Raw genomic sequence first — 25,328 nt, forward strand, 5'->3', positions numbered from 1 at the left:
CCTCTTTTTTTATTTGAAACTTTATTTTTATTTATTTATTTGAGAGAGAGAGAGAAAGAATGGGCATGTCAGGGCTTCCAGCCACTACAAAAGAACTCCAGATGCATGCAGCCTCTTGTGCATCTGGGTTATGTGGGGTCTGGGGAATCGAACCAAGGTCCTTTGGCTTTGCAGGCAAACACCTTAACTGCTAAGCCATCTCTCCAGCCGTTTGGTGAGTTCTACCAGCAATGCGAACCTGTATTGACTGCAACAAGGCCAACCTAGGCTATGTCATGAGACCCTAATAAATTCACAAAGGGAGAGTGTTAGTTTTCTCGTTGCTGTGACAGCATGCATGACACAGTCAACTTACAGGGAGGAAAGATATGTTTTGGCTCATAGTTTCAGAGGGTTCAGTCAGTGCTGCTTAACAGACAACCATGTCAGTGTGAAGTGGTTTCAATCAGATGTCCTCTGTAAATGCACGTGTTCTGAATGCTTGGTCCCCAGCTGATGGCAACTGGGGCAGGGCTGGAGCCTTGCTGGAGGGGGTATGCTGTTGGGGCGAGCTTAGAGGTGCTATAGCCAGCTCTGCTTGCTAGAGTTCGGCTCACTCTCCTGTTGCTGTTGTTCACCTGCTGTGGCAGAGATGACAAGGTGACATCCAGCCTCTGCTCATGCCATGCTTTTCCCTGCCATCATGAAGTTTCCCCTTGAGACGGACCAAAATGAAGAGTTTTGGGCTGGAGAGATGGCTCAGTAGTTAAGGCACTTGCTTGCAAAGCTGACAGTCTAGGTTCGATTCCCCAGTAACCATGTAAAGCCACATGCAGAAAGTAGCACATGCATCTGGAGCTCATTTGCAATTGCAAGAAGGTCTGGTATGCCCATTCTCTCTCTCTCTCCTTGCAAATAAATAAGAAATATTTTAAGCTGTCAATAATAGTAAAAATAATTAGCCAGGCATAGTGATGCAGGTCTTTAATCCCAACACCAGGGAGGCACAGGTGGGAGGACCATTGTGAGTTCGAGGTCAGTCTGGGGCTATAGAGAGAGTTCTAGGACTATAGTGAGACCCTACCTCAAAAAAAAAAAAAAAAGAAAAGAAAAAAAGAAAAGCTAGGTGTGGTGGTGCATATCTTTAATCCCAACACTAGGAAAGCAGAGGTAGGGGGATTTCCATGAGTTCAAGGCCACTTTGAGACTACTATATAGTGAATTTCAGGTCAGTCTGGACTAGAGTAAGACCCTACCTTGAAAAACCAAAAAAAAAAAAAAAAAAAAAAGAATAAGAAAAAGAAATAAAAAATAAAAATCCGGGCTGGAGAGATGGCTTAGCGGTTAAGTGCTTGCCTGTGAAGCCTAAAGACCCCGGTTCGAGGCTCGGTTCCCCAGGTCCCACGTTAGCCAGATGCACAAGGGGGCGCACGCGTCTGGAGTTCGTTTGCAGAGGCTGGAAGCCCTGGCGCGCCCATTCTCTGTCTCTCCCTCTATCTGTCTTTCTCTCTGTGTCTGTCTCTCTCAAATAAATAAATAAATAAAAATTAAAAAAAAAAAATCCTTTCCTCACATCTCCCAGCCCCAAGAAGGTAACTGTAACTGTAACACGGTGGATGGAGCATGTGCAGGCAGCGGCTGTTCCCCTCATGACACACAGGAAGCAGAGAGGGAGAAAGTGACCAGGAACCAGGGATCAGGTATAACCTTTAAGGCCAGAACCCTGGGATCTACTCCCTCCAGCTAGGCACCATCTCTTAACCTTTCCAGAACCTCCGAGAGCTGCACGGCCAGCTGGGGCCAGGCGGTCAACACACGGAGCGACTGTGCCGAGTGCGGGGCAGCTTCCTGATGATCACTTCTCCGGCTCGCCATTCTCTGCAACATTCTTTCTCCTTCCATTGTGGTCTGGGAGATGCTGCCTGTTGTGGGAGGGGACGAGAATGCTCCTTTTGAGCCACGCACCTCTCAAGGCTTTAACGCTGTGACGCGGTCCTTGAGTCGGGCTGGACCGCCTGAGTGTGGCTATTTAAGGTGGTCTACTTCTGGAACAGAGCCAGCTGACACATTCTCGCTCACATGTGATTTGGAATGTGACCTTGTCATTCCTTCTGTGAAGCAGTCAGCTCTGTGACCCCTCCTGTATGGGTGTGCTGTGATCTGGTAGACAAGCATGCAGTCTTGCTCAGAAAAGGTGACGAGCTTCTAGTCTTGTTCCCTGGAATAACTTTTCTGGCCCCTGAGCGGCTCTGACTGCCCTGAAGCCACCATGTGTCCAGAAAGTCCAACGTGGCCCACTCCGAGCCCGAATGAAGGGGTCTTGCAACTATCGGGAGAGAGAGAGACAGATACCAGCTGGCTTGAGGAGTTCCTGCCAGGAGGCTGTGGCCCAGGTCACCTCCACTTGCTCCTTAACTTTTTGGGGGGAGCTATTTTGAGGCTATAAACCATGGCCTCACGCTTGCTAGAAAAGTATTCCAACCACTGTGTTCAAGGGTTGACACGCTAAAGCCATCGGGTCAATGGGGTTCCAAATGTCACAAATAAGGGAAACAGATTGTGGATAACTGAAGCAAATATATAACATACATGTCCAAATTAAGAAACGAGAAGGGTTAGGACCTGACTTGTTGACAGAGGTAATAGTAGTAGACTCTTCCCTCCTTCATCCACATGCCTTTTGTTGGGTTTCCCAAAGCCCTGTTGCTGTTATAAGGGCGAAGGGCTGGCATGTGGCTCAGGCCAGAAATCCTAGTGCTGGGGAACTGGAGGCAGGACGGTTAGAGTTCAAATGCATTCTCAGCTACGCAGTGAATTAGAAGCTACCTTGGGCTACATGAGATCCTGTCTTACAAATCCAAAAAGCATCCACTTAAGACTGGACACAAAGGGGCATATAAGCCTGTGATCCCAGTGCTCCTAGGTGGAGCCAGAAGAATCCAGATGCTTGTAGGTCAGCTAGACTGGCATATGCAGCAGCCAATAAAAGGGAGAGACCGGGCTGGAGAGATGGCTTACCGGTTAAGCACTTGCCTGTGAAGCCTAAGGACCCCGGTTCGAGGCTCGATTCCCCAGGACCCACGAGAGCCAGATGCACAAGGGGGCTCATACCTCTGAAGTTCGTTGCAGTGGCTGGAGGCCCTGGCGCGCCCATTCTCCCTCTCTCTCTTCCTCTTTCTGTCTGTCGCTCTCAAATAAATACAAATGAATAAAAAATAGTTTTAAAAAAGGGAGAACCTGCCTCAGGCTGCGTGCTACCTAGCTTACTCTCTGCAACTGATGAGCTCAGAAAGATTGCAGGGCCGTATGTGGTAACTGACGTGTTGTAGCATGCCTTCTTGTGCACCCCCACCCCCAGGCTCAAAGGCAGGTCTTTAAAAAAAGTTTTTAAACTTTATTTTTATTTATTTATTTGAGAGAGAGAGAGAAAGAGAGAGGGAGAGAATGGGCATGCCAGGGCCTCCAGCCACTGCAAACGAACTCTAGATACATGTGCCACCTTGTGCAACTGGTTTCTGTGAGTCCTGGGGAACTGAACTGAGCGAGGTTCATTGGCTTTGCAGGCAAGCGCCTTAACTGCTAAGCCATTTCTCCAGCCTCCCCCTCCTTTTTGAGGTAGGACCTCAAAATATCCATGCCTCCAGGCTGAGCTGGAATTTACTCTGTAATCCCAAACTGGCTTGGAACTCACAAAGATCCACCTACCTCTGCCTCCTGAGTGCTGGGATTAAAGGCATGTACCACCACACCAGGCTCAAATGCAGATTTTTATTTCATTTACATTTTACTGAAGAGAAAGGCTTGTATTCTTTAAAATTTTTTTGCACTTAGATTCCTTTCCACTTGTGGTTGTAACTTCTTTTTTTTTTCTTTCATTTTTTTGAGGTAGGGTTTCATTCTAGCCCAGGCTGACCTGGAATTCACTATGTAGTCTCAGGGTGGCCTGGAACTCACAGTGATGCTCCTACCTCAGCCTCCTGAATGCTGGGTTGCAGGGTGACTTTTTAATTTTATTTTTAATTTTTTGTAACTTCTTTTAAAAAAATTTTTAGTTTATTTGCAAAGAGAGAGAATGAGAGAGAAAGACAGAGAAAGAGAGAGAGAGAGAGAGAAGGAGAATGAATGGGCATGCCAGGGCCTTCTGACACAGCAAATGAACTCCAGATGCATGTACTACATTGTGCATCTGGTTTTAAGTGATCACTGGGGAATTCAACCTGTGCACATAGGCTTTGCAAGCAGTACCTTTAATCTCTGATTCATCTCTCCAATCCTTCTTAAATATTTTTAAAATTGTTTATGGGGGGAGAGAGAGAGAGAGAGAGAGAGAGAGAGAGAGAGAGAGAGAGAGAGGGAGGGAGGGAGAATGAGAATGGGTGTAACAGTGCCTCTAGCCACTGCAAACTATAGATCTTTTTTTTTTTTTTTTCCAAGGTAGGGTCTCGCTCTAGCCCAGGCTGACCTGGAATTCAGTATGTATTCCCAGTGTAGCTTCAAACTCTCGGCGATCCTCCTATCTCTGCCTCCCAAGTGCTGGGATTAAAGGTATGTGCTACCCGGCCCAGCTACTAGATACCTTTTTAAAGAACATTTTTCAGTTCACAGCAAATTTGAATGGAAAGTACCCAAAGTTCCCAGGTACCACTTGTCCCCCACAGATACACAACTTCCTCACCATCAACATCCTGTCTCCACAATGGTACAGTTGTTACCATCAATGAACCCACCTACCAAAGCCCATAGTTAAACATTAGGGTTCACTGTTGGCGTTGGGTATTGTCTGGGTTTTAAAAATTATTTTTTCTTTTCTTATTATTATTAACAACATATTTTGTATGGATACATCATGTTTTGGTACCCTCTTATCCCTAGTCCCTATCCCCATTCCGCTGGGGACCCTCTTTAGTGGGGTTGCAGATATTCCCTATGGGTTGTGGGAGCAGTAGTTATTTTGGGGGGAAGGGAATGCCTCTGCACATGATGTCTCAACCTGTGGATATCTTTTGGACCCCTATTCTGCAAAATTCTCTGAGCAGTGGTGGGTGAGTCCCGTCCCTCCCTCCCCCCCCCCCCCCAGGTAGGGTCTCACTCTAGCCCAGGCTGTCCTGGAATTCACTATGTAGTCTCAGGGTGGCCTGGAACTCACAGCAATCCTTCTACCTCTGCCTCCCAGGTGCTGGGATTAAAGGTGTGTGCCACCTAGTCCTGCTCAAGTGCTTAATTTTTATTTATTTGGGGGGGGGGAGGGAGGGAGGGAGGAAGAAGGAGGAGGAGGAGAAGGAGGAGGAGGAAGAAGGAGGAGGGGGTGAGGGAGGAGGGAGGGAGGGAGGGAGGGAGAATGGACACCACCGCCTCCAGCCACTGCAAACAATCTCTAGACACATGCACCACCACGTGCATCTGGCTTATGTGGGTACTGGGGAATCCAACCTGGGTCCTTTGGCTTCACAGGGAAGCATCTCAACCGCTAAGTCATCTCTCCTGTCCTTTAAAAATTTTTTTTAAAAGATTTTATTTATTTATTTATTTGAGAGCTTCAGACACAGAGAGAAAGACAGATAGAGGGAGAGAGAGAGAGAGCATGGGCGCGCCAGGGCTTCCAGCCTCTGCAAACGAACTCCAGACGCGTGCGCCCCCTTGTGCATCTGGCTAACGTGGGACCTGGGGAACCGAGCCTCGAACCAGGGTCCTTAGGCTTCACAGGCAAGCGCTTAACCGCTAAGCCATCTCTCCAGCCCCCTTTAAAATTTTTTGAAAAATGTTTTTCGATTTTTTTTTTTACAAATGTATTCATTGTCAATAGCATCTTACAGAAGCATTCCAGCCCAGCCTCCCCCCCCTCCCTGCGCTCCATTCATCTCTCCTTCTAACACCTAGCAACCACCTAACTTCTGCCACATTTGCAGAATACCATATGACTGACATTCAGCTTGTAAGAGTGGTGTCCACTGTTAGGATTTCCCTACTTTCGAGACTGGATAACCTTGTTTTACCTATGAAGTGTTGATCCTTGATTTGAAAAGGAAAGCTACAGGGCTGGAGAGATGGCTTAGGTGTTAAAGCATTTGCCAAAGCCAAAGGACTCAGGTTCAACTCCCCAGGACCCATGTAAGCCAGATGCACAAGGGGCGCATGCGTCTGGAGTTGGTTTGTAGTGGCTGGACTCCCTGAGCACCCATTCTCTATCTGCCCCCCTCAAATAAATAAATTAAAAAGAAAAAAAGGAAAGCTGCTAAGAGCAGCTGGAAACTCTTGCATGGGCACACTTGCCATTCTCTAGAACCCACATAGCCTGTACAACGTGGCACATGTGCCTGGACCTCGTCTGCAGTGGCTGGAGACCCTGGAGCGCACATTCTGTTTCTCTCTCTGCTTGCAAATAAATACTGTGTTTTCCTTTTTAAAAAGAGAGAGCTTCTAGGTTAGAGACAGTGTGTAGAGGGTCCTTTGGGTGGCTACCCAGCCTTGTGAGAAGAGAGGCCCAGAGTCTAGACAGGGCTATTCAAATGAGAGGAAGGCAATGGATTTTTCTCCCCTTTGAAGCAGAGTTAACTCATTTACTATTTTCAAAATGACACACTTCTGGGGGAAGAGACTGAATAGGCTGACCAAGGAGAGAGCAGCCTTCCAGTTAGAATACTTCTGTAGCAGTCAGGGCTAGAGACGATGGCCATTTGCTGGTCTAGAGTCATAACGAAGCCCAGGGTGAGAGACACAGACAACAGAGCCATTTTGTTAATGAATTAAAAGGCAGCGAGATGTCGCTACAAATTTAATTTGTTGGCTCTGGGCTGATTGACTGAAATAGTAAAGATTGCTATGGTGAGGAAACGTGTGCGCAGGGCGCGGGGTGGAGGAGTAGTATTGCACACCTAGGTAGATCTTTCGTTGTGACACGTTCGCCATCATTCTATGTGAAAAATAGTTCAGGATAATAAACAGGGACGAATTTTGCATGCCCATCACCCACACTACTCATCTTACTGCCCCATTTATCTGAGCCTCCGAGCCACTCGTTTTATTTCTTCAGTGCTTATTAAATCGCAGACCTCAAGGCACCTTCCCCTGGGTTCCCCTCCGCATGCACCGAATTTGTTTTCCTTTTCCCTTCCAGGCAAACACTACACGCAAAGTGGAAGGCAGCCCTCCGCAGTGCCGAGCGCGCGTGCACGCGCCCGCACCCACGGCTGGGCCGTGCCCGGGGGCACCCAAGCCGGCCGCGGGCCGTGGGACCTGGAGCTGCAAGGTGTGGGTGCGCTGGAGATGCGCATCCGGGCACCGCCACCCCGCGTCACCGGAGCCCGCGAGGGGAGGTCACCAGCGGGGCGGGAACCCGGGGGAGGGGTGGGGTGGTGGTCGCCCAGCCGGCGCGGGGAGGCGGTGACCTCGGCCGAGGGGACCCGGGGCGCCGCGTGGGGGCGGGGCGGGAGGGCGTGGCCGGGCGCAGGGGCGGAGCGTCGCGCGGCCGGAGGAGGGGGTGTGTGCGCGGGTCACATGGTCGCGGCGCCCTCCCCGTCAGCCGCCCTCCGCCGCCGCGGTGTGCGCTGGCTGCAGGAAGCCGCCGGCCGCGCTCCGGTCGTCCGGGGCCCGCGGGAGCGTCGCCGCCGCCGCCGACCCCGCGCCCGCCGCGGCGCCCATGCGGGCGGCCCGCGCCCCCCGCCGCCTGCAGCCCGGGCCCCCGGCCGAGCGCCATGGAGCTGAACGCGGGTAAGAGCCGGGGCGCGCGGGGGCCGGGCGGGGGCCGGGCGGGGGGCTGCCGGGACCGCCCTGCGCCCGGGCTTCGCCGCGCCCCCGGCCCGCGCCCCGCGCCCGCCCGCCCGCGCCGCTCACATGGCCGTGCCGCGCGGGCCACGTGCGCGCTGTGTTTACGTTGGGCGGCGCGGGCCCGGGTTGGCTGGGCGGGCGCGTGACGCGGCATTACATAATGGGCGCTGGGGCGGCGGCGCGGGCGGGGACACGTGAGGCCGCGGCGCGCTGACCCACATTCCCCGGGGCCGCGGGGACACGTGGGGGCGGCGCGCGCCGGCCTTCCCCGCCGCGGCCTCCGCGAGGCCCCGCCCCCGCGCCCGCGGGCCCCCAGCGCCGCGTCGTGACGTGGCCGCGGGCCCCCTGGCGGGCCGGCGTCCTGCGGAGCCCGCCGCGCATGCGCAGCCGCCGCCGACCCCGGCCGAGGCCCCGGCCCGCAGTGCGCGCGCCGCGGCCCGCAGGACCCGGGCTGACCCCCGCGCGCTGCCGCAGCCCGGAGGGGCGGGGCGGGGCGGGGCCCGCAGGAAGCGTGGGTGGACCTCGGCAGGGTCCTGGGGACGTCCTTGCAGGAGCTCGCTGGACGGTCAGCCTGTGCGCCGGCCCCCCCCCCCAAAAAAAAAATAACTGGACGAACCACATGATGCGCCCGCGTGCTTAAAAACGCTCGGAAGTCCACTGCAGTCGGGGGGCGGGGTTGCTGGGGCGCATCGCAGAAGGGTTTGCAAGGTTGGAAGGTTCGGGTGATGGCAGATGAGTTACACACCTTACGGGAAACTGGTGGTTACTCGTTCACATGAAAGCATTTTAGCCCAGCTTGGTGATTCGTGCCTGCCATCCCAGGAGGAGGAGAACGGGCATTGCCATCCTAGGCTACCTAGTGCGTTCCAGCCTGCTTGAGAAAAAAAAAATAGTTTTAGGGAAATTCCTGGCTTCTCCCAAACCTAGTGAAGAGATTTTATAAGTTCTTAGTAGATTTTCTGCAGCATTGTCACAGAATAATACCATTCTCTGTCTGTGTCGGATGATGGCCCTTACACCTGATGCAAGTGAGGTCACAGAAACAGCCAGTTTCTGCTTACATTTTTCAAATTCAAGGCATCTCCAAAATTCGTGCTTTGATAAAAGTATATCGTGACTATATTGTGAATTTTCAACCCATACTACTAATAAAGACGTTTTCTGATTGTGTGTTAATTACCCGTGGTCCTTCTTAAGCCACTGAGGGTATATAAACAAATATTTATTAATCTGTCATGAGGTTAACCATTTTACAGGGCCAGCAATTGAGATATCAGGTTCAGCCCCTGTAGCCTTGCCTTGGCTGAATTCTTCAATCTCTGCAACTTCCTAAGCAGGGCTGGGCCAGGTGGGCACAAGTTTTCCTTTGAGCCTTCCTGGAACTTGATTACTGATGTTAATCTTCCCTTGTCTGGTTCTGCCTTGGTCCTTGTCCAGTGTCGATCACTTGTCATCCTTGTTGCCTTGTGGGGTGGAGCACTCAGGAGTGAATAGGCGACTGTGGAGTGGTTGAGCCCTTACCATGTTCCAAGCTACCCTCTTCCCATGGACCATGCTGCCAAGGAGTTCTCTGGCAACCTCATTAAAAAAAAAAAAAAAAAAAAAAATTGTGGCTTGTTGTTCCGCGGGCTCATAACCCTTGCATTCAGCTAGGACCTTTTCACAGGAGGTTTCTGGAAGTTGGAACTCATCTACTGTGCAGGAATTGCTTGATCTGAAGGGCAGGACTTTGCAGTTTATAGTCATCTTGAATTTTCTCTTGTTTCGTGACTCCCAAGTTCAGGCCCACCATCCAGGATGTTAACTATTTCTGCTGTCTTGTCTTTCAGAGAGAGCTTTGATAAGAATTCCTTTTAACTTCCTTCATAGTGTTCTAAGCATTGTTGGAATGGGGCCAAATTCAGTGCAGTGTGGCCCATATCTGGCCCTTCCCTCTCCCTTGCTATTCGTTGACACATTTTCAACCGGGGTCATTTCCTCTTACTGCCCTATAACTCATGACCTGCTATGTGCCTACTGTCGCCATGACTCACACAGATGAGAAGCTGACTCTGCACTTTTGTCACAGGAGGCTTTTGATTGACTGTATCAATCCTTCAGAGTAACACATGAGTCACACGATACTATATAACCATGACTGTAGTTCACATTTCACAATTTAGGGAAATACGAAACAGTGTGTTCTTATGTTTACCAATTTGTATTCTCTGTCCAAACTGGGCAGAGATCTCATTTGGAGCCAGAAGCAGAAAAGTAGTGGAAATAGTCAGGAGTGAGGTTGCTTGTTGCAGGAGCAGTTAGTGGAGTGAAGGGCTCAGAAGGCAGTTGAAATCACATGTTCTGAGACATGCACGGGGCCAGCTGCTGCGTTCAAAAGGGAAGGGCAGAAGAAGGGCTCGGTGGTAGAGCTCACCCGGTGTAACAATCACAGTGTCTGTTCAGTAGTTCCCATGTGCTAGGCCATGTGTCCCTCACATCAGTCCCAAGAAGGAAGATACTGTTGTTACCATTCCAGAGATGAGGGTTGCTAAGTAGATTGAGTTAAGTAGCTTCCTCAGGCAAGTGATAGAGCAAGAACTCAAATCCACAGAACCCACTTGGGAGCTCGCCCTTCACTCCTGTGCCGTAGATGTTAGCCCAGGTAACATGGGAAAGAGAACAGACCTGTGCCTGGAGGGCACTGGAGAGCCTGTGCAGCTGCTGGGCTTGCAGAGGCTGGCTTGTTTGTTTTTCACACACTGGATTCCCTTCTTACACGGTGACAAGAATACTGCGTATTTTAACAGATTAAGGCCTCATTTCTCATCCTATTTAAAAATATAATCTCTTATACGCAACACCATTTAGCAATGTATAACTTTTTTTTTTTTCAGGGTAGGGTTTTACTCTATCTCAGGCTGACCTGGAATTCACTATGTAGTCTCAGGGTGGCCTCAAACTCATGGCAATCCTCCTACCTCTGCCTCCCAAATGCTGGGATTAAAGGCGTGCGCCACCACGCCCAGCCTGCATTCTTTTTTATTAATGCGCATGTGTATGTGTGTGTGTGTGTGTATGGAAGCCACGTGATGATGTTGGGTGTCATCTTCTGTATCCTTTTTTTGTTTTCCAGGGTAGGGTGTCACTCTAGCCCAGGCTGACCTGGAATTCCCTCTGTATTCTCAGGGTGGCCTCGAACTCATGACGATCCTTCTACCTCTGCCTCCTGGGTGCTGGGATTAAAGGTGTGCGCCACCACGCCTGGCTTCTTTCCATCTTATTTATTGAGGCACAATCTCTAAGTGAACTCCTAGATCACTGGTTAGTTAGTCTGGGTAGTCAGCTTGCTCTGTCTGTCTCTGTCCTGAGTGCTGGGCTTACAGGTGTGCAGCACCACACCTGGCAGTTATATGGGTGCTAGAGAGCTGGACTTACTCGGCTCCTTACTCTGGGCAGCAAGTACTTGACTGTGTCTTCCCAGCCCCAATGTACATACATTTAATAAAATATTTATTTATGAGCACAGAGAGCAGACAGACCGAATGAATGGGTGTGCCAGGGCCTTCAGCCACTGCAAACAAACTTCCGATGTATGTGCCACATTGTGCATTGGCTTTATGTGGGTACTAGGACTTTGAACCTGGGTTATTAGGCTTTGCAGGCAAGCACCTTAACTGCTGAGCCATATCTCCAGCCCCACAATGTATACATTTAAAAAAAACTTACTGACATTTTCATACATATATATATATAATATATACTTCAAAAGTTTATTATTTATTTTATTTATTTGAGGGAGAAAGAGGGAGAGAGAGGCAGATATAGGGAGAGATGGGCATGCCAGGACCATCAGCAACTGCAGACAAACTTCAGATGACTGCGCCACTTTGTGCATCTGGCTTATGTTGGTTCTGGGGAATCAAACTTGGATTCTTTGGCTTTGCAGGCAAGTGCCTTAACTGCTAAGCCATCTCTCCAGCCCTATAATGTATTATTATTATTTTATTTTACTGGTTTTTTAAAGGTAGGGTCTTGCTGTAGCCCAGGCTGACCTGGATTCTCTATGTAGTCTCAGGATGGCCTTGAATTCACAGCGATCCTCCTAATCCTACCTCCTGAGTGCTGGGATTAAAGGCATGTGCCACCATGCCCGGATCTATAATGTATTTTTTTAAAAAAATTATTTATTTATTTATTTGAGAGCGACAGACACAGAGAGAAAGACAGATAGAGGGAGAGAGAGAGAATGGGTGCGCCAGGGCTTCCAGCCTCTGCAAACGAACTCCAGACGCGTGCGCCCCCTTGTGCATTTGGCTAACGTGGGACCTGGGGAACTGAGCCTCGAACCGGGGTCCTTAGGCTTCACAGGCAAGCGCTTAACCGCTAAGCCATCTCTCCAGCCCATATAATGTGTTTTTAAAAACAGTCCCCTCCTGTTACCTTGTTCTTCTCCCTTGTTCCCCTTCCACTGAATGCCTTTCCAACTAGTCCCTCTTCTGCCTTGACTCTCCCCACCCACCACCATCCACAGCAGAATAAGGATGGGTTCAGTATTGTGCAGATCTTGAGATTACACTGCACGATTGCAATGGCCGCTTGGTGTCGGGAAGACAGTGTTCCAGAGCATGCCAGGACCCCCAGCCACTACAAACATACTCCAGATGCTTGCGCCACTTGGTGCATCTGGCTTTACGTGGGTACTGGGGAATCAAACCCAGGCTGTCAGGCTTTGCAGGCAAGCACCTTAACTGCTGTGGCTGTCACATGCATTCTCTCCCCAGTGTATACATTCTGTAAGCCTGTTTTGCCTCTGCCATCTTTATGGTGCTAGTCTCTCCTGCCTGCCTTGCTGGTCACTGTTTGTGGGTGATCCTTAGCCTCTTGGTCCTCTCTGTGATGTTTGCCCATGTTTGTAAGCTTGTGAGATAGGGACCAATTCCTCTGAGCCCTGGAACTTAGACATGGGTGAAAATTTAATGTTTCCATTGACTGCCCGCTCAGCTGTGAGGGGAGTTACTCATAACCGCTTCTGGGACAAGAAAACCACACATTCCTGGTGGTGGAGTCACGAGGCAAGGAAGTACAGTTGTGACTTGCCATCAAGCCTCCTAGGAGGGTGGGCAAGCCCAAAAAAGAGGAGCATAAACCCCAGCGTCCCAGACCAGTGTTCCTGACATACAAGACAGGGTTGACTTGTGACTTGTCTGCAGTTGACCACTGGGTAAACCCCAGCCTGGGAACCTGGCCCAGCTCCACTTCCCTTCCAGCTAAAAATAGAGAGAACCCTGCCTGAGTTAATTTTAACTCAAGGCTCTGACAAGTGCATTTCGCGTGTTTGTGGGAGGGTGGGGACTTGCTGGTGGAGGGTATTTCTTTCCTTTCTTACCTTATCAGAGATTGTATGCAGAAACATCCTGTAATAATCCCTTTTATAAACATCATTTCCTTTCAGTATTGCAGTGAGTGTTTCCTGGATAGTGACTTGGGGTTAGGAAGACTGAAAGGAATTTGCTTGCTCAGGTTGTCTCAGAACTTCATGATAGTATGTGCTCCACATGGGACAGCTCTGGCTCTGCCACTTTAGTGGCTGCTTGCTTAACTTCTCTGACCTCTGAGCTCTTTGTGTGCAGAATGGGTTAGTGGAAGTTGGAGGACGAAATGTGATGTAAACTTGTGTCATGCTCTGGTTGATGCCCCAGTTTCACTTCCCTTCACTACTCTATGTAAGCTTTCCTTTCTAGGAAGCTAACATTTAATCCCTTTGCTTTGCCAACCATCAGGTTGGTAGATTGGTGTCTAGAAGCAATGAGAGATGCTAAGGCAGGCAAACTGTGTTGAAGGGCTTGCTGGGTCATGTTTGGTTTTATAGTGAAGACAATGCTTGAACTCCTGAAAGACTGGAATTGGATCCAAACCAGACTCATAATAGCCCAGTATTTGTGGTTGACTTTTTTTTTTTTTCTTTTCTTTTGAGGTAGGGTCTCATTCTGGTCCAGGCTGACCTGTAATTCACTCTGTAGTCTCAGGCTGGCCTTGAACTCACAGCAATTCTCCTACCTCTGTCTCCCAAGTACTGAGAGTAAAGGTGTGTGCCACCATTCCTGGCTTTGTGGTTGATTTTGTATTCTTTCAAAAGAAGTTGTTTATGGGATAAGTATTTACAATATTCCCCATTGCCCAAGCAGTGCTTTGGTCAGGCGTTAAGCAACATGGATTAGCTTTGATTGCTAAAAGTTTGTTTTTTCTCTTTTTCTTTGTTTATTTTATTTCAAATTCATTTTTATGTATTTACTTGAGAGAAAATATGGGCACACCAGGGCCTCTTGCCACTGCAATGAACTCCAGACACATTTATTACTTTGTGCATGTGGCTTTATGTAGGTACTGGGGAAATCAAACCTGAGCTGACAGGCTTTGTAGCCAGGCACCCTTAACCACTGAGCAACTCCCCAGCCATTGTTTTCTTTGAGACAAGGTCTCATCATGTAGATTAGACTGGCCTTGAACTTGTGATCCTTCTTTCCCAGCCTCCTGTGTACTAAGATTACAGGCTAAGCAGGGGAAGTCAGGAGATTGTGGACGTGAATGACCAACTCTGACAGCTGGTTCTAGGAAAGTCTTCAGGAACAAACCTCATCTTTTATTCTCCTGAGATGATATGTGTGAATTTAGTTCCGGAGGCTCTGCTTCATGGGGAGTGTTGTTTTTCTTTGCTTTCTAGTCTGAGTGGGGACACTTATAAAAGCAGTAGCAGTTTGCTAACCCCTGGGCTTTCTGATAGTACTAAAGATGGATGGCTCATTGGTTTTACCCACTAGTACGACATCAGTAGTAGGCTTCCAGGTTAACAAAGGTTATCTTTCCATACACAGAGCATTATAGATATTTGGACACTGTCAAATAGATACCATCCTTACAATGCTGGCCAGTTTAGCTTATTATTATTAGTGTTATTTTTTTTTCTGTTGTTTTGGTTTTCCAGGTAGGGTTTTACTTTAGCCCAGACTGACCTGGAATTCACTATGTAGTTTCAGGATGGCCTTGAACTCACCACACCTAGCTTATTATGTTTTTTGACAAGGACTTGTTATGTAACCCAGGCTCACCTTGAACTCCTGAGCCTCTTACCTCTGCCTTTTGAGTGCTACTTCTGCAGACGTGATTCAACATGCCCAACTTGCCAATTTGTGTTTGAATTTGTTGATTGTAGCCATTTTTCAACTTTAGCATACCTAATTCTGGGTGTATATTCTCCAGGGCCTGGTTAACATGTTTTGAAAAAAGTACTAGGTCTTTTGGCAGTATTTATCTGTCTGTCCATCCGTCCATTCATCCGAGTGTCCATCTATCTATCTTACATAGTTTCCCTGGTGATGAAAACAAACCCAAAGTTGGGGAATTTGTGATTGGACGTCTTGGTAATTTCAAAGTCTGTGGTGGATGAAGACTGCTTTTGGTCCTGTACTTCCATCTATGTACCTGGCTTGGGGCAGTGCTCCTTAAGCTGTCCTGCACATCAAAACCAAAAAGGCTCTGCTGTGGAGCCTGTAAGCCAGAGTTTGCATTTCCAACAGATTGCCAGCCAATAGCTGATGGTGCTGGGTTGGGGACCACTCTTGGAGAATGGTTGCTAGGAGCCACATTGTAAAAACGGGGGGGGGGGGGGGGGGGGAAGTGGAGGGAGGAGGGAGAAGGGGAGAGAGAGAAAGTTCTGGCTTCCCTCTGGGTATGTGAGAGGCATATCCAGAGACAGCATGTGGGAGGTAGGCTTGAATATACGAAGAGCAGATTCACACTTTCAACCTTAAGATAGATGCTGGGCATCTGCTTAAAGAATGGCGTAATGATAGAATTGTATATGTATATTAGCATCAATTGTGTGTGTGTTTTGAGACAGGGACTCATGTAGGCCAGACTGTCCTCTTAACTATGTAGCCAGAATGACCTTGAACTATTATTTATTTATTTATTTATTTATTTGAGAGGAAGGGAATGGCCACACCAGGGCCTCTAGCCACTGCAAACATACTCCAGATGCATGTGCTACTTTGTATATCTGCCTTCATGTAGGTACTGGGGAACTGAACTTGAGTCCTTAGGCTTTATAGGCAAGTTTTTTTTTTTTTTCTTTGAGGTAGGGTCTTGCTCTAGCCCAGGCTGACCTGGAATGCACTATGTAGTTTTGAGGTGTCCTCGAACTCACATTGATCCTCCTACCTCTGCCTCCTGAGTGCTGGGATTAAAGGCATGCGCTGCCATGCCCAGTTTATTTTGCTGTTTCTTAAAAAAATATTTTATTTTTATTTACTTATGAGTGAAAGAAAGAGAGGTAGAAGGAGAGAGAGAGAGACAGTGAGAGAGGGAGAGAGAGAGGGAGAGAATCAGCATGCCAGGGCCTGTTTTCACTGGTGCTAATCCCTAGCAGTAGATATAGTTCATTAATCTTACATATACTGTATTCATGTATCCTCTGCTGTTCTATTTAAAAAGCTGACATGTCAGCCACGATCTCTGCCACCTTTGCATACAGAATTGGCATCTCTAACTCTTCTCTGCTTTTACAATAGATAGTATGAGTCTATCTCTTTCCAGTAAACACTGCTTTGATTATTAGCCTTTATAAACATTCCCCAGATGTGATTTCTTTAAGTTCCTTAATACCCACTCCATGAACTTTTACTTACAACCTTGACAGTAAATAGGATGTGCCTCCCTGATGAAAGGAGAACTCTCCTTTCAGCTGTGTGCTTCTCCAGTCAGAGCTCACCTTGGGAGCCTGCTCAGTTACAGACTGTCTGAGGTCATGTTGTGTCACCTACCCACAAATTCTTTCTCCACTTAAACACATGGCCCCAATCTCCTGCATCTCCTACTTCCACCTTCTGAGTGCTGGGATCACAGGTGTGCCTCACAAGAGAGGCAGACAGAGGGAATGGGCACGCCAGGACCTGTAGCCACTGCAAATGACTCCGGACACATGTGCCACCTTATGCATCTGGCTTTATGTCGGTACTGGTTGATTGAACCTGGGTCCTTAGCCTTTGCAGGCAAGTGTTTTCAAGCAAGTGTTTTAACTGCTGAGCCACGTCTCTAGCCCTAGCATACATATTTTTGTCTGTAAAAGTAACAACTTCCATGATTATAAATAATATCTCATGGTAATGCCCTCCTTCCCCCCACTTTCCTCTTTGAAACTCCATTCTCCATCTCATCTCCTCCTCTCAATCAGTCTCTCTTTTATTTTGATGTCATCATCTTTTCCTCCTATTATGATGGTCTTGTGTAGGTAGTGTCAGGCACTACGAGGTCATGGATATCCGGGCCATTTTGTATCTGGAGGAGCACATTGTAAGGAGTCCTATCCTTCCTTTGGCTCTTACATTCTTTCTGCCACCTCTTCCACAATGGATCCTGAGCCTTGGAAGGTGTGATAGAGATATTGCAGAACTTCTTTCCATCACCACGATACCTTCTGAGTCATCCCAAGGTCACTGCCATCTGAAAAGAGAAGATTCTCTACCAAAAGTGAGAGCGGATTAATATGAGGATATGAACATTAAGAGAAGTACTTACTGGGCAGTTTGATAAGCATAGTATATACATTTAGCCAGACAACAGCAGATGTTACACCCCTAGGGCTCATGACTACCCCTGTTTTAAGTTTTCAGTATCAGGGAAGTATTCCCTCCCATGGAGTGGGCCTCCAGTCCAATTAGAGGGCAGTTGGTTTCCCCCATAACAGATGTGCCACTATTGCCCCCATAGGCTCATTTGACCTGGCTGGCCAAATATAAGGCTTGTAGTACAAACACTGTTTCTTAACCTGGAGGCATGCAGCCTTTGAGAGGCCCCACATCAGTTTTCTGTGGAGGTCACTGATCTTGTGGTTGTATTTTTTTTTAAGAATTCACATTCCTTTTTTTATTAATATTTTATTAATATTTATTTATTTGAGCAGAAAGAGGGAGAGAGAAATAGAGTTAGAATGGATGCGCTGGGGCCTCTAGCCATTGCAAATGAACTCTGGACTAATGTGCCACTATGTGTATCTGGCTTACATGGGACCTGGAGAATCGAACCTGGGTCCTTAGGCCTCACAGGCATGTTCCTTAACTGCTAAGCCATCTCTCCAGCCCTGTGATTGTGTTTTGAGAAGATTGAAGGAGGTCTAGAAAGAAGATGGCCTGTGGCCTCACTCATTCTCCCGTAGTGTGTGGAGTTTTGCCAGCCTCTTGAACCCAAAGGAGGGTCACGGGGCCTCTAGGAGCATCAGGGCAGCAAGGTTTGGGAGCAGTGGCCATGAAAGGTTCCCTGTCTCTGATAAATGACCTTGTGTTAAGTTCTAGATGTTACATGTGTTCCTGACTAAGGGAAGCAGCCACCCTGCGACATGTCACGTGGAGGAGGAGCGGGGTTCCGAGCCAGTGCAGGTTGTCCACAGCCTGAACTATGTCTGTTGTCAGCCATGAAGGCACTGGAGGATGTTTCTCCCACTTTCCAGGAAAGAAATTAGAAAATAAAAGTCTTAAGTTTGGGTTTGTATGTGCTCAGAACAGCCAAGCTAGTGAGGGTCTTGTCAGCTTTAAATCAGTGGAACTTAACTTGACTTTGAATTTTTTGGAAGGAGGAAGAATAATAGGAAATAAGATAGGCTTTTTTTTTTTAAAAAAAACTTTTGGGTATTTATATAGTTTGTTTCTGAAGTTAGTGGTATTTCTAATGTTATATATCTAATTGTCTGATTTCCTGTTTTCTAGGAGGTGTGATTGCCTACATCAGTTCTTCTAGCTCAGCCTCCAGCCCTGCCTCCTGTCACAGTGAGGGTTCCGAGAGCAGCTTCCAGTCCTCCTCTTCTGTTCCATCTTCTCCCACTAGCTCAAATTCTGACGCCAACGGCAATCCAAAGAATGGGGATCAGTCCAGCATTGAGAGCATCCTAAAGAGTGACCGGGGAGATTGTCCTGTGAAGTCCAGCAAGCCCAGTGTTCCTGGCATGACAAAGAGTCACAGTGGTTTGACAAGTATGTTACAGGACGCTGCTGTTACTGGCAGATGGGGTTTACGTTACCACCTTCTCACATGAGAACCTCTGTGCTTTTCACTCCCTTCTGGGGTCATCATGCTCACTAATTAGGCATGATGTCAGCAGTGCCTTTAGAAGTTTTAGCCAAGGGCTGTCATGGTTCCTCTGTGGTGCCCCTTTACCACGTGCCCATAGGTACCTTTCCTCTGGACTCACTCCTAAGGCTTATTTCTGGAATGGCACTCAGGTCATTTCATTTCATGAATTCAGATTTGGGAACATTTGGCATTAGGAAACAAAGCAGGGCTGTGCTTACCAGTGAGGTGGCTAACCTGAGTGAGGGGGGGCGTGCTAGGAAAGGGAGGGTCGGGGAGTGGGGCCCGCCTAGCTCCTGCAGGCGAGGTGCGCGGTGTGCTGCCGTGGAAGTATCTCTGCATCTTCATGTATTTTGTGAAGCTGGAGCCCAGCACTCAGCCCAAGCCGCCCTACAGCCCTTTTGCATCCATTAATTGACTTCTCTGCTTGAATTCTTCATTTCTATTGGGAGAATTGTTTTCTTAGTTTTAGTTGCATACATCATGTAAAGCAACTACAAATTTACAGAATTTCAGTGAATGCTTAAAATCACCAAACAATAGAAAAACCTAGTTCCCTCAGTAGTTTTGGTAGTTCAGAAGAAAACTATGAAGGGCTGGAATGTAGCCCAGAGGTAGAGCACTTGCCTGGGTTCAGTCTTCAGTGCCAAAAAAAAGAAAAAGGACTGATTCCTTTATCTGTTAATTTGGTATAGAGATCCTTCTGTTACAAGAGTACACGTGTATTGTTTTAAAGCACACGTTAAATGAGATATAATATTTACTTGGAAAGAAAAGCACTTTAGTGTTTCCTCCCAGCTTTTCACTTCCTGTCTGTTTGTGCCCTAGAATTTAGTGGCATGGTTCTACTGTGTAAAGTCTGTGGGGATGTGGCGTCAGGATTCCACTATGGAGTTCATGCTTGTGAAGGCTGTAAGGTAAAGCAAGCTTTTGTTTCTTAAACTACTGATCTACTGACTCGGGGGCTAAAAACAGCGGGGGTTAGGTTTGTGAATTTGCACAGTTGATAATCTAGGAGGGAGCCAGAAATCAGCTGATCCTTGTAAGTTTTAAGTATTTTATAGTGTATAGTTACCAGGTTTTTTTGAAAAGTACTTTTAATTCAGCAAACATACTTCTGTAAGATTTTGATCAACATAAATTTGCTACCTTAGTTCAATGAATGGTGTGAGCCATCCAGTGGGCACTCATTCTCTGTTGGGTCAGGCACAGGTCTCTGGTTGGGGATGTGAAGGGGCAAAACAGGTAACTGAGTTGCCTGGCTAGAGCTCAGTTTATTTATTTATTTGTTTGTTTGTTTTATTTATTTATTTATTTTTAAAGACAGCATCCCATGTAGCCTAAGGCTGACCTGAAACTTGCAGTGTAGGGGATGACCCCTTTGCGTTCCTGGTCCTCCTGCCTCCACCTCATGAGTACTGGGGCTGTAGGTGTGGACTACCAAAGTTTTGCTTAAATGATTTGGAATCTGTGGCTCCATCTGGAGAGGGCCTTTTCTACCATGTCATAATGTGCTAGAGGGCTTATTTGCGAGAACAGGACCTTGATTGAGTATTGTAGGAAAAAGCCCAACTCACTGTCCCGACAGACAGACTCATAGCAGTGTTAATCCAGCCATGCAGGCAGCCTCATGACTTTAGACTCTTGGAGATCTCACCTCTCAATACTATTACACTGGGGGTTGGTTTCCAAAGCATGCTCTTTGGGCAACACATTCAGACTGTAGCAGATCTTACTGGTCAGATACCAAGAGTAGAAATGTGTTAAATAATGCTTGAGGCAGTAGGATTGTTGAGTTCTAGGCTGGTCTGGGCTACATAGCAAAACTGTCTCAAAAACAGAACAACAAAAGTAAACTAACAGAAAAAGAATAAAAGTAAAATAATTAAAAAAAGTAAAATAATTTAAATTTTTTAGAAATTTTACTTGTTTGAGAGAGAGAGAGAGAGAGAGAAATGAAAGAAAGAAAGAAAGAAAGGACATGCCAAGGCCTTTGGCGGCTGCAAACGAACTCTAGACGCATGTGCCACCTTGTGCATCTGGCTTATGTGGATCCTGGGGAATTGAACCTGGGTCCTTTGGCTTTGCAGACAAACGCCTTAACTGCTAAACCATCTCTGCAGCCCTAAACTAATTTTAAAAAATATTTTATTTTTATTTATTTATTTGAGAGCGACAGATACAGAAATAGGCATGTAGAGAGATTGAAAACAAGAGAGAGAGAGAAGGGAGGATGGGTGCACCAGGGCCTTCAGCCACTGCTAATGAGCTCCAGATGCGAGCGCCCCTTTGTGCATCTGGATTATGTGAGTCCTAGGAAATCAAATCTGGGTCTTTTGGCTTTGCAGACAAGCGCTTTAACTGCTAAATCATCTCTCCAACCCCCCAAAATAATTTTTAATACAAATAGAGCACTTGGAAAACAAGGAGTGGAGTATTATCTCAACTAGCATGTTAGGTAATTCCCAATGGGCTATTTGCTACCTCCTTGCTTATATCCAGGAATCCCTCTCTTAAATCTGATGTAACCCTTTCTCCTGTTATCAAGCATTAACAAAGTAAAGACATGTGTTCTTACTGTTTTCTGACTTGAGCAGGAATCCAGTTTAGCAGGATGTGGTGGGTGAACAAGGTAATGAACATAGAGGACGAAAGAGGAAGTCTTTCCAGAGTGGTTCTGAATGAATTGACTTGGGAGCTTACATTTTCAGAATACTTAGTCAGTGATTTCCATAATTATAACTCTTAATGTTTTAAAAATTGTACAAATGTTGTGTTTTTTTTTTTAATGTGTAAAATGCTTGTGAGGTAGGCATTGGTCTCACTTTATATCTAGAAAATGAAACCACAACCTGAATGAAATGTGCTGTGTATTCTTGATAAATGTACATTTAAAAAAATTTCTTGTGCATGTGTGTGAGCATGTGCCTTCAGTGGTGTGTGCAGGTGAGTGTGGAACCAGAGGACAATTTCAGACATTGTTCCTCAGGTGTTGTTCCAACTTCAGTGAGACTCTCTCATTGTCCTGGAAACACCAGTTAGGCTAGATTGGCCTGCCAGGGAGCCCCAGGGGTCTGCCCACCTCTGCCTTCCCAGCATTGGGATTACAGGCATGTGCCACCACACCCAACTTCTGTACATGGGTTTTGGAGATTGAATTTAAGTCCTCATGCTTGTGAGGGAAGCACTTTACCAACTGAGCTGTCTCCCCAGGCAGTACTTGGTGTCTTTTTTTTTTTTTTTTTTCCATGATGTAGCACAGGTTGGCCCAGAACTTGAGATCTTCCTGCCTCAGCCTTTCAAGTGCTGGAATTATAGGCATGTTCCACTATACCTGCTAAATTGTTTTTTGGCCATGCTTGAAATCAAACCTCAGGCCTCACACAAACTAGGCAACCACTTTACCATTGTGCTGCACTCCCCGCCCTTTACTACCCTCTTAAAAATGTGTTTATCTTAGGCTTGAAGTGTTCAAGTGAGTTACACAGTATCACAATGAAATGTAAAAACATTATATCCTGTACGTACTTACTGTTCATGATGTTCAGGGATGATGCAGTGAGATGATCTGGATCATTCTGTGCCTGAGTTCTCTGTTTCTACTGGGACGGTTAAAATGGAGGCCTTTGAGCACCTGTCACAATTGTCAAGGCCAATGTTTCTAGCATCTAGGTGGGAGCTCCCTCTTCCTGGGTCATGAGCTGGCCATGGCGTGTGCTGTAACATGCTCTTGCTATGTGGCCAGTGATGTCTGGCACATGAGAGTAGTCCTTGCTGGTGTCAGTAGGACCAAACCCTAACACGGTAACACTGTGATTCAGGGGTCTAGTGAGGCAGTTGCAGCTGTCAAACTTTGTGAAGGTCAGTGTTCCTATTTCACGAGTTCCAGAATCTAACCTTGGTGGCACATGCTTGTAATTTCAGCACTTGGGAGGTAGAGGATCAGGAGTTCATGGCCATCCTCAGCTATATAGCTGAGGCCAGCCTGGGGTTCATGAAACCCTGTCTCAAAAAAGCTTTAAAGCAGTTTTAGAACTTCCACGTCATTGTAAGATGGAACATCAGGTGCAAGTGGGGTCTGGTGATGGGCATGTTGTGTGAAGGACACTTGGGATAAGCAACAGAGAAACTTGGAAAGGAGAGGTTTTATCTGGCTAGCGTATGTGAGTGATGTTTGCTTACTGATCACCGGCCTGGGTGTTAGTATGATGTTTGCCTCCCTCTATATCATTTCCAGACAGTTCTGTACACACTTGATTAGGTTGTGGGACTAGTTCTTAGGAGGACTTTGGGTGTCTGTAAATGGACAGCAATCTTTTCTTTGCTCTCAGGGCTTCTTTCGGAGAAGCATTCAGCAGAACATCCAGTACAAGAAGTGCCTGAAGAACGAAAACTGCTCCGTCATGAGGATGAACCGGAACCGCTGTCAGCAGTGCCGCTTCAGAAAGTGCCTGTCTGTGGGCATGTCCAGAGATGGTATGTCCTCTGCCGGGTGTGTGTGTGTGGGGGGGGAGAAGGAGGTGGGAGAGAATAGGATATTTGGGTGTGTGAATGTGGTGCATGCATTCCTTGGCGTGTGTGCAGAACAGGATAATCTCCAGTGTTGGCCACCTCACCTTTCGTCTTACCGTTTATTTATTTATTTATTTATTTATTTGCAAGGAGAGAGACTGAGAGAAAGAAAGAGAATGAGTCTGCCAGGGCTTCTACCCACTGAGGGTGGCCTCAAACTCATGGCAATCCTCCTACCTCTGCCTCCCAAGTGCTGCGTGTGCCACCACACCTAGCTTCATGTATTCTTTTTCTTTTTAAAAAAAGTTTCGGGGTGGGGGGAGGGGGGGAGAGCTGGAAAGATGGCTTAGTGGTTAGGGCGCTTGACTACAACACCAAAGGACCCAGGTTCGGTTCCTCAGTACCCACATAAAGCCAGATGCACAAGGTGGCACATGAGTCTAGAGTTCATTTGCAGTGGCTTTGGGGCGCTGCTGGTATGCCCATTCTCTCTTTGTCTGCCTCTGTCTCTCTCTCTAAAATAAATAAATAAAAAATATATTTTTTAAAGTTTCATTTGTGCCTGAGACTACATAGTGAATTCCAGGTCAGCCTGAGCTAGAGTGAGGCCCCCACCTCCAAAAAGAAACAAACAGAAAAATGTTTCATATATGGATGCATGCCTTTAATCCCAGCATTCGGGAGGCAGAGGTAGGAGGATCATTATAAGTTTTAGGCTAGCCTGAGATTACATAATGAATTCCAGGTCAGCCTGGGCTAGATCAAGACCCTACCTCACACCCCCCCTAGAAAAAATTAAAAGTTTGACCAGGTTTGGTGGCACATGCCTGTAATCCCAGCACTCACGAGGCAGAGGTAGGAGGATCACTGTGAATTTGGTCCACCCTGAGACTACATAGTGAATTCCAGCTCAGGGTGGGTTAGAGTGAGACCCTACCTTTAAAAACAAAAAGAAACAAAAGGTTTCATTTGTGTATTACTTGTGCATGGCACTGTGTTACATAAGAACATTTTCATGTAAATATATGTTGTATATCCACCTCTTTTCTCTTGCTCTCACCTAGACTGACCTGGAATTCACTGTGTAGTCTCAGGCTCACCTTGAACTCATGGTGATCCTCCTGTCTTTGCCTCCCATGTGCTGGGATTAAAGGGGTGTGCCACCATGCCCAACAATGGTTTACGGTTTTGAGGGGAAGTTTTACCATGGCAGGGAAATCATGGGTGGAACAGGCAGCTGAGGTAACATGTCTTGTCACAGTGTGAGTGAGCTCAGCTATCACTGGCAGTCCCTAGGCCCACACCTAGTGTCCACTCCTTCTGCAAGGCTCCAACTCCCAAAGGCTCCACAGCCTCCCCAAATTTCCCCCAGCTGGGGACACATGAGGCTATGGGGACATTTTACATTCACATCATCATGCTGTCACATTCATTAATTTATATCAATTGTCACTTTTTTTTAAATGACTGCTCTTTTGATGGCTCTCAGTGTTGTTTTAATTTTCATTTCTCTTTTGGCTGAACATTTTTCATGTTTATTGGCCATTTGCACTTCATTTTCTTGAGACCCATCCATTTCATTAGCCCATTTATTGATTAAGTTATTCAATTTCTTTGTTGGTCTTTGCCAATTCTTTGTGTATTCTAGATACTTATTCTCTGTCAGATATATTGCTGTCAAAGTTTTTTTTTTTCCTCCATCCTGTAGGCTTCTTTTTCACTCAATAACTTGTTTTCTTTGTTGTGCTAATGCCTTTTAATTTCATGAAGTACTATTTGTTAATCATTGGTGCTACTTTCTGAATGTTGGAATACTTCCTATTCAAGAAGTGCTTGCCTAAGCCTAAATCTTGAGTTTTTTTTTTTTTTTTTTCTTTTTCCCTCTACATTTTCCTCTAGCAGTTTTAGAATTTCAGGACTTGAATGATTCACTTGAACCTGAGTTTTGTGCAGGGGTGAGATTCCTTTCTGCATGG

At 47.0% G+C, this 25,328-nt stretch overlaps 1 protein-coding gene across 1 annotated transcript in view; it reads left to right on the top strand.

The window, feature by feature from the left end:
* The first annotated feature begins 7,614 nt into the window (after positions 1-7,614).
* Positions 7,615-25,328, top strand: part of Nr1d2 (nuclear receptor subfamily 1 group D member 2) — a 29,457-nt gene continuing 11,743 nt past the window's right edge. The window contains exons 1-4 of the mRNA XM_045135822.1: positions 7,615-7,686; positions 18,480-18,743; positions 19,669-19,757; positions 23,172-23,316. Coding sequence (XP_044991757.1) covers positions 7,671-7,686; positions 18,480-18,743; positions 19,669-19,757; positions 23,172-23,316 — 514 coding nt within the window. The 5' untranslated portion in view covers positions 7,615-7,670. The remainder of the gene's footprint in view (positions 7,687-18,479; positions 18,744-19,668; positions 19,758-23,171; positions 23,317-25,328) is intronic.

This window comes from Jaculus jaculus, chromosome 16 (assembly GCF_020740685.1).
Source record: "Jaculus jaculus isolate mJacJac1 chromosome 16, mJacJac1.mat.Y.cur, whole genome shotgun sequence".
Classification (NCBI taxonomy): Eukaryota; Metazoa; Chordata; class Mammalia; order Rodentia; family Dipodidae; genus Jaculus; species Jaculus jaculus.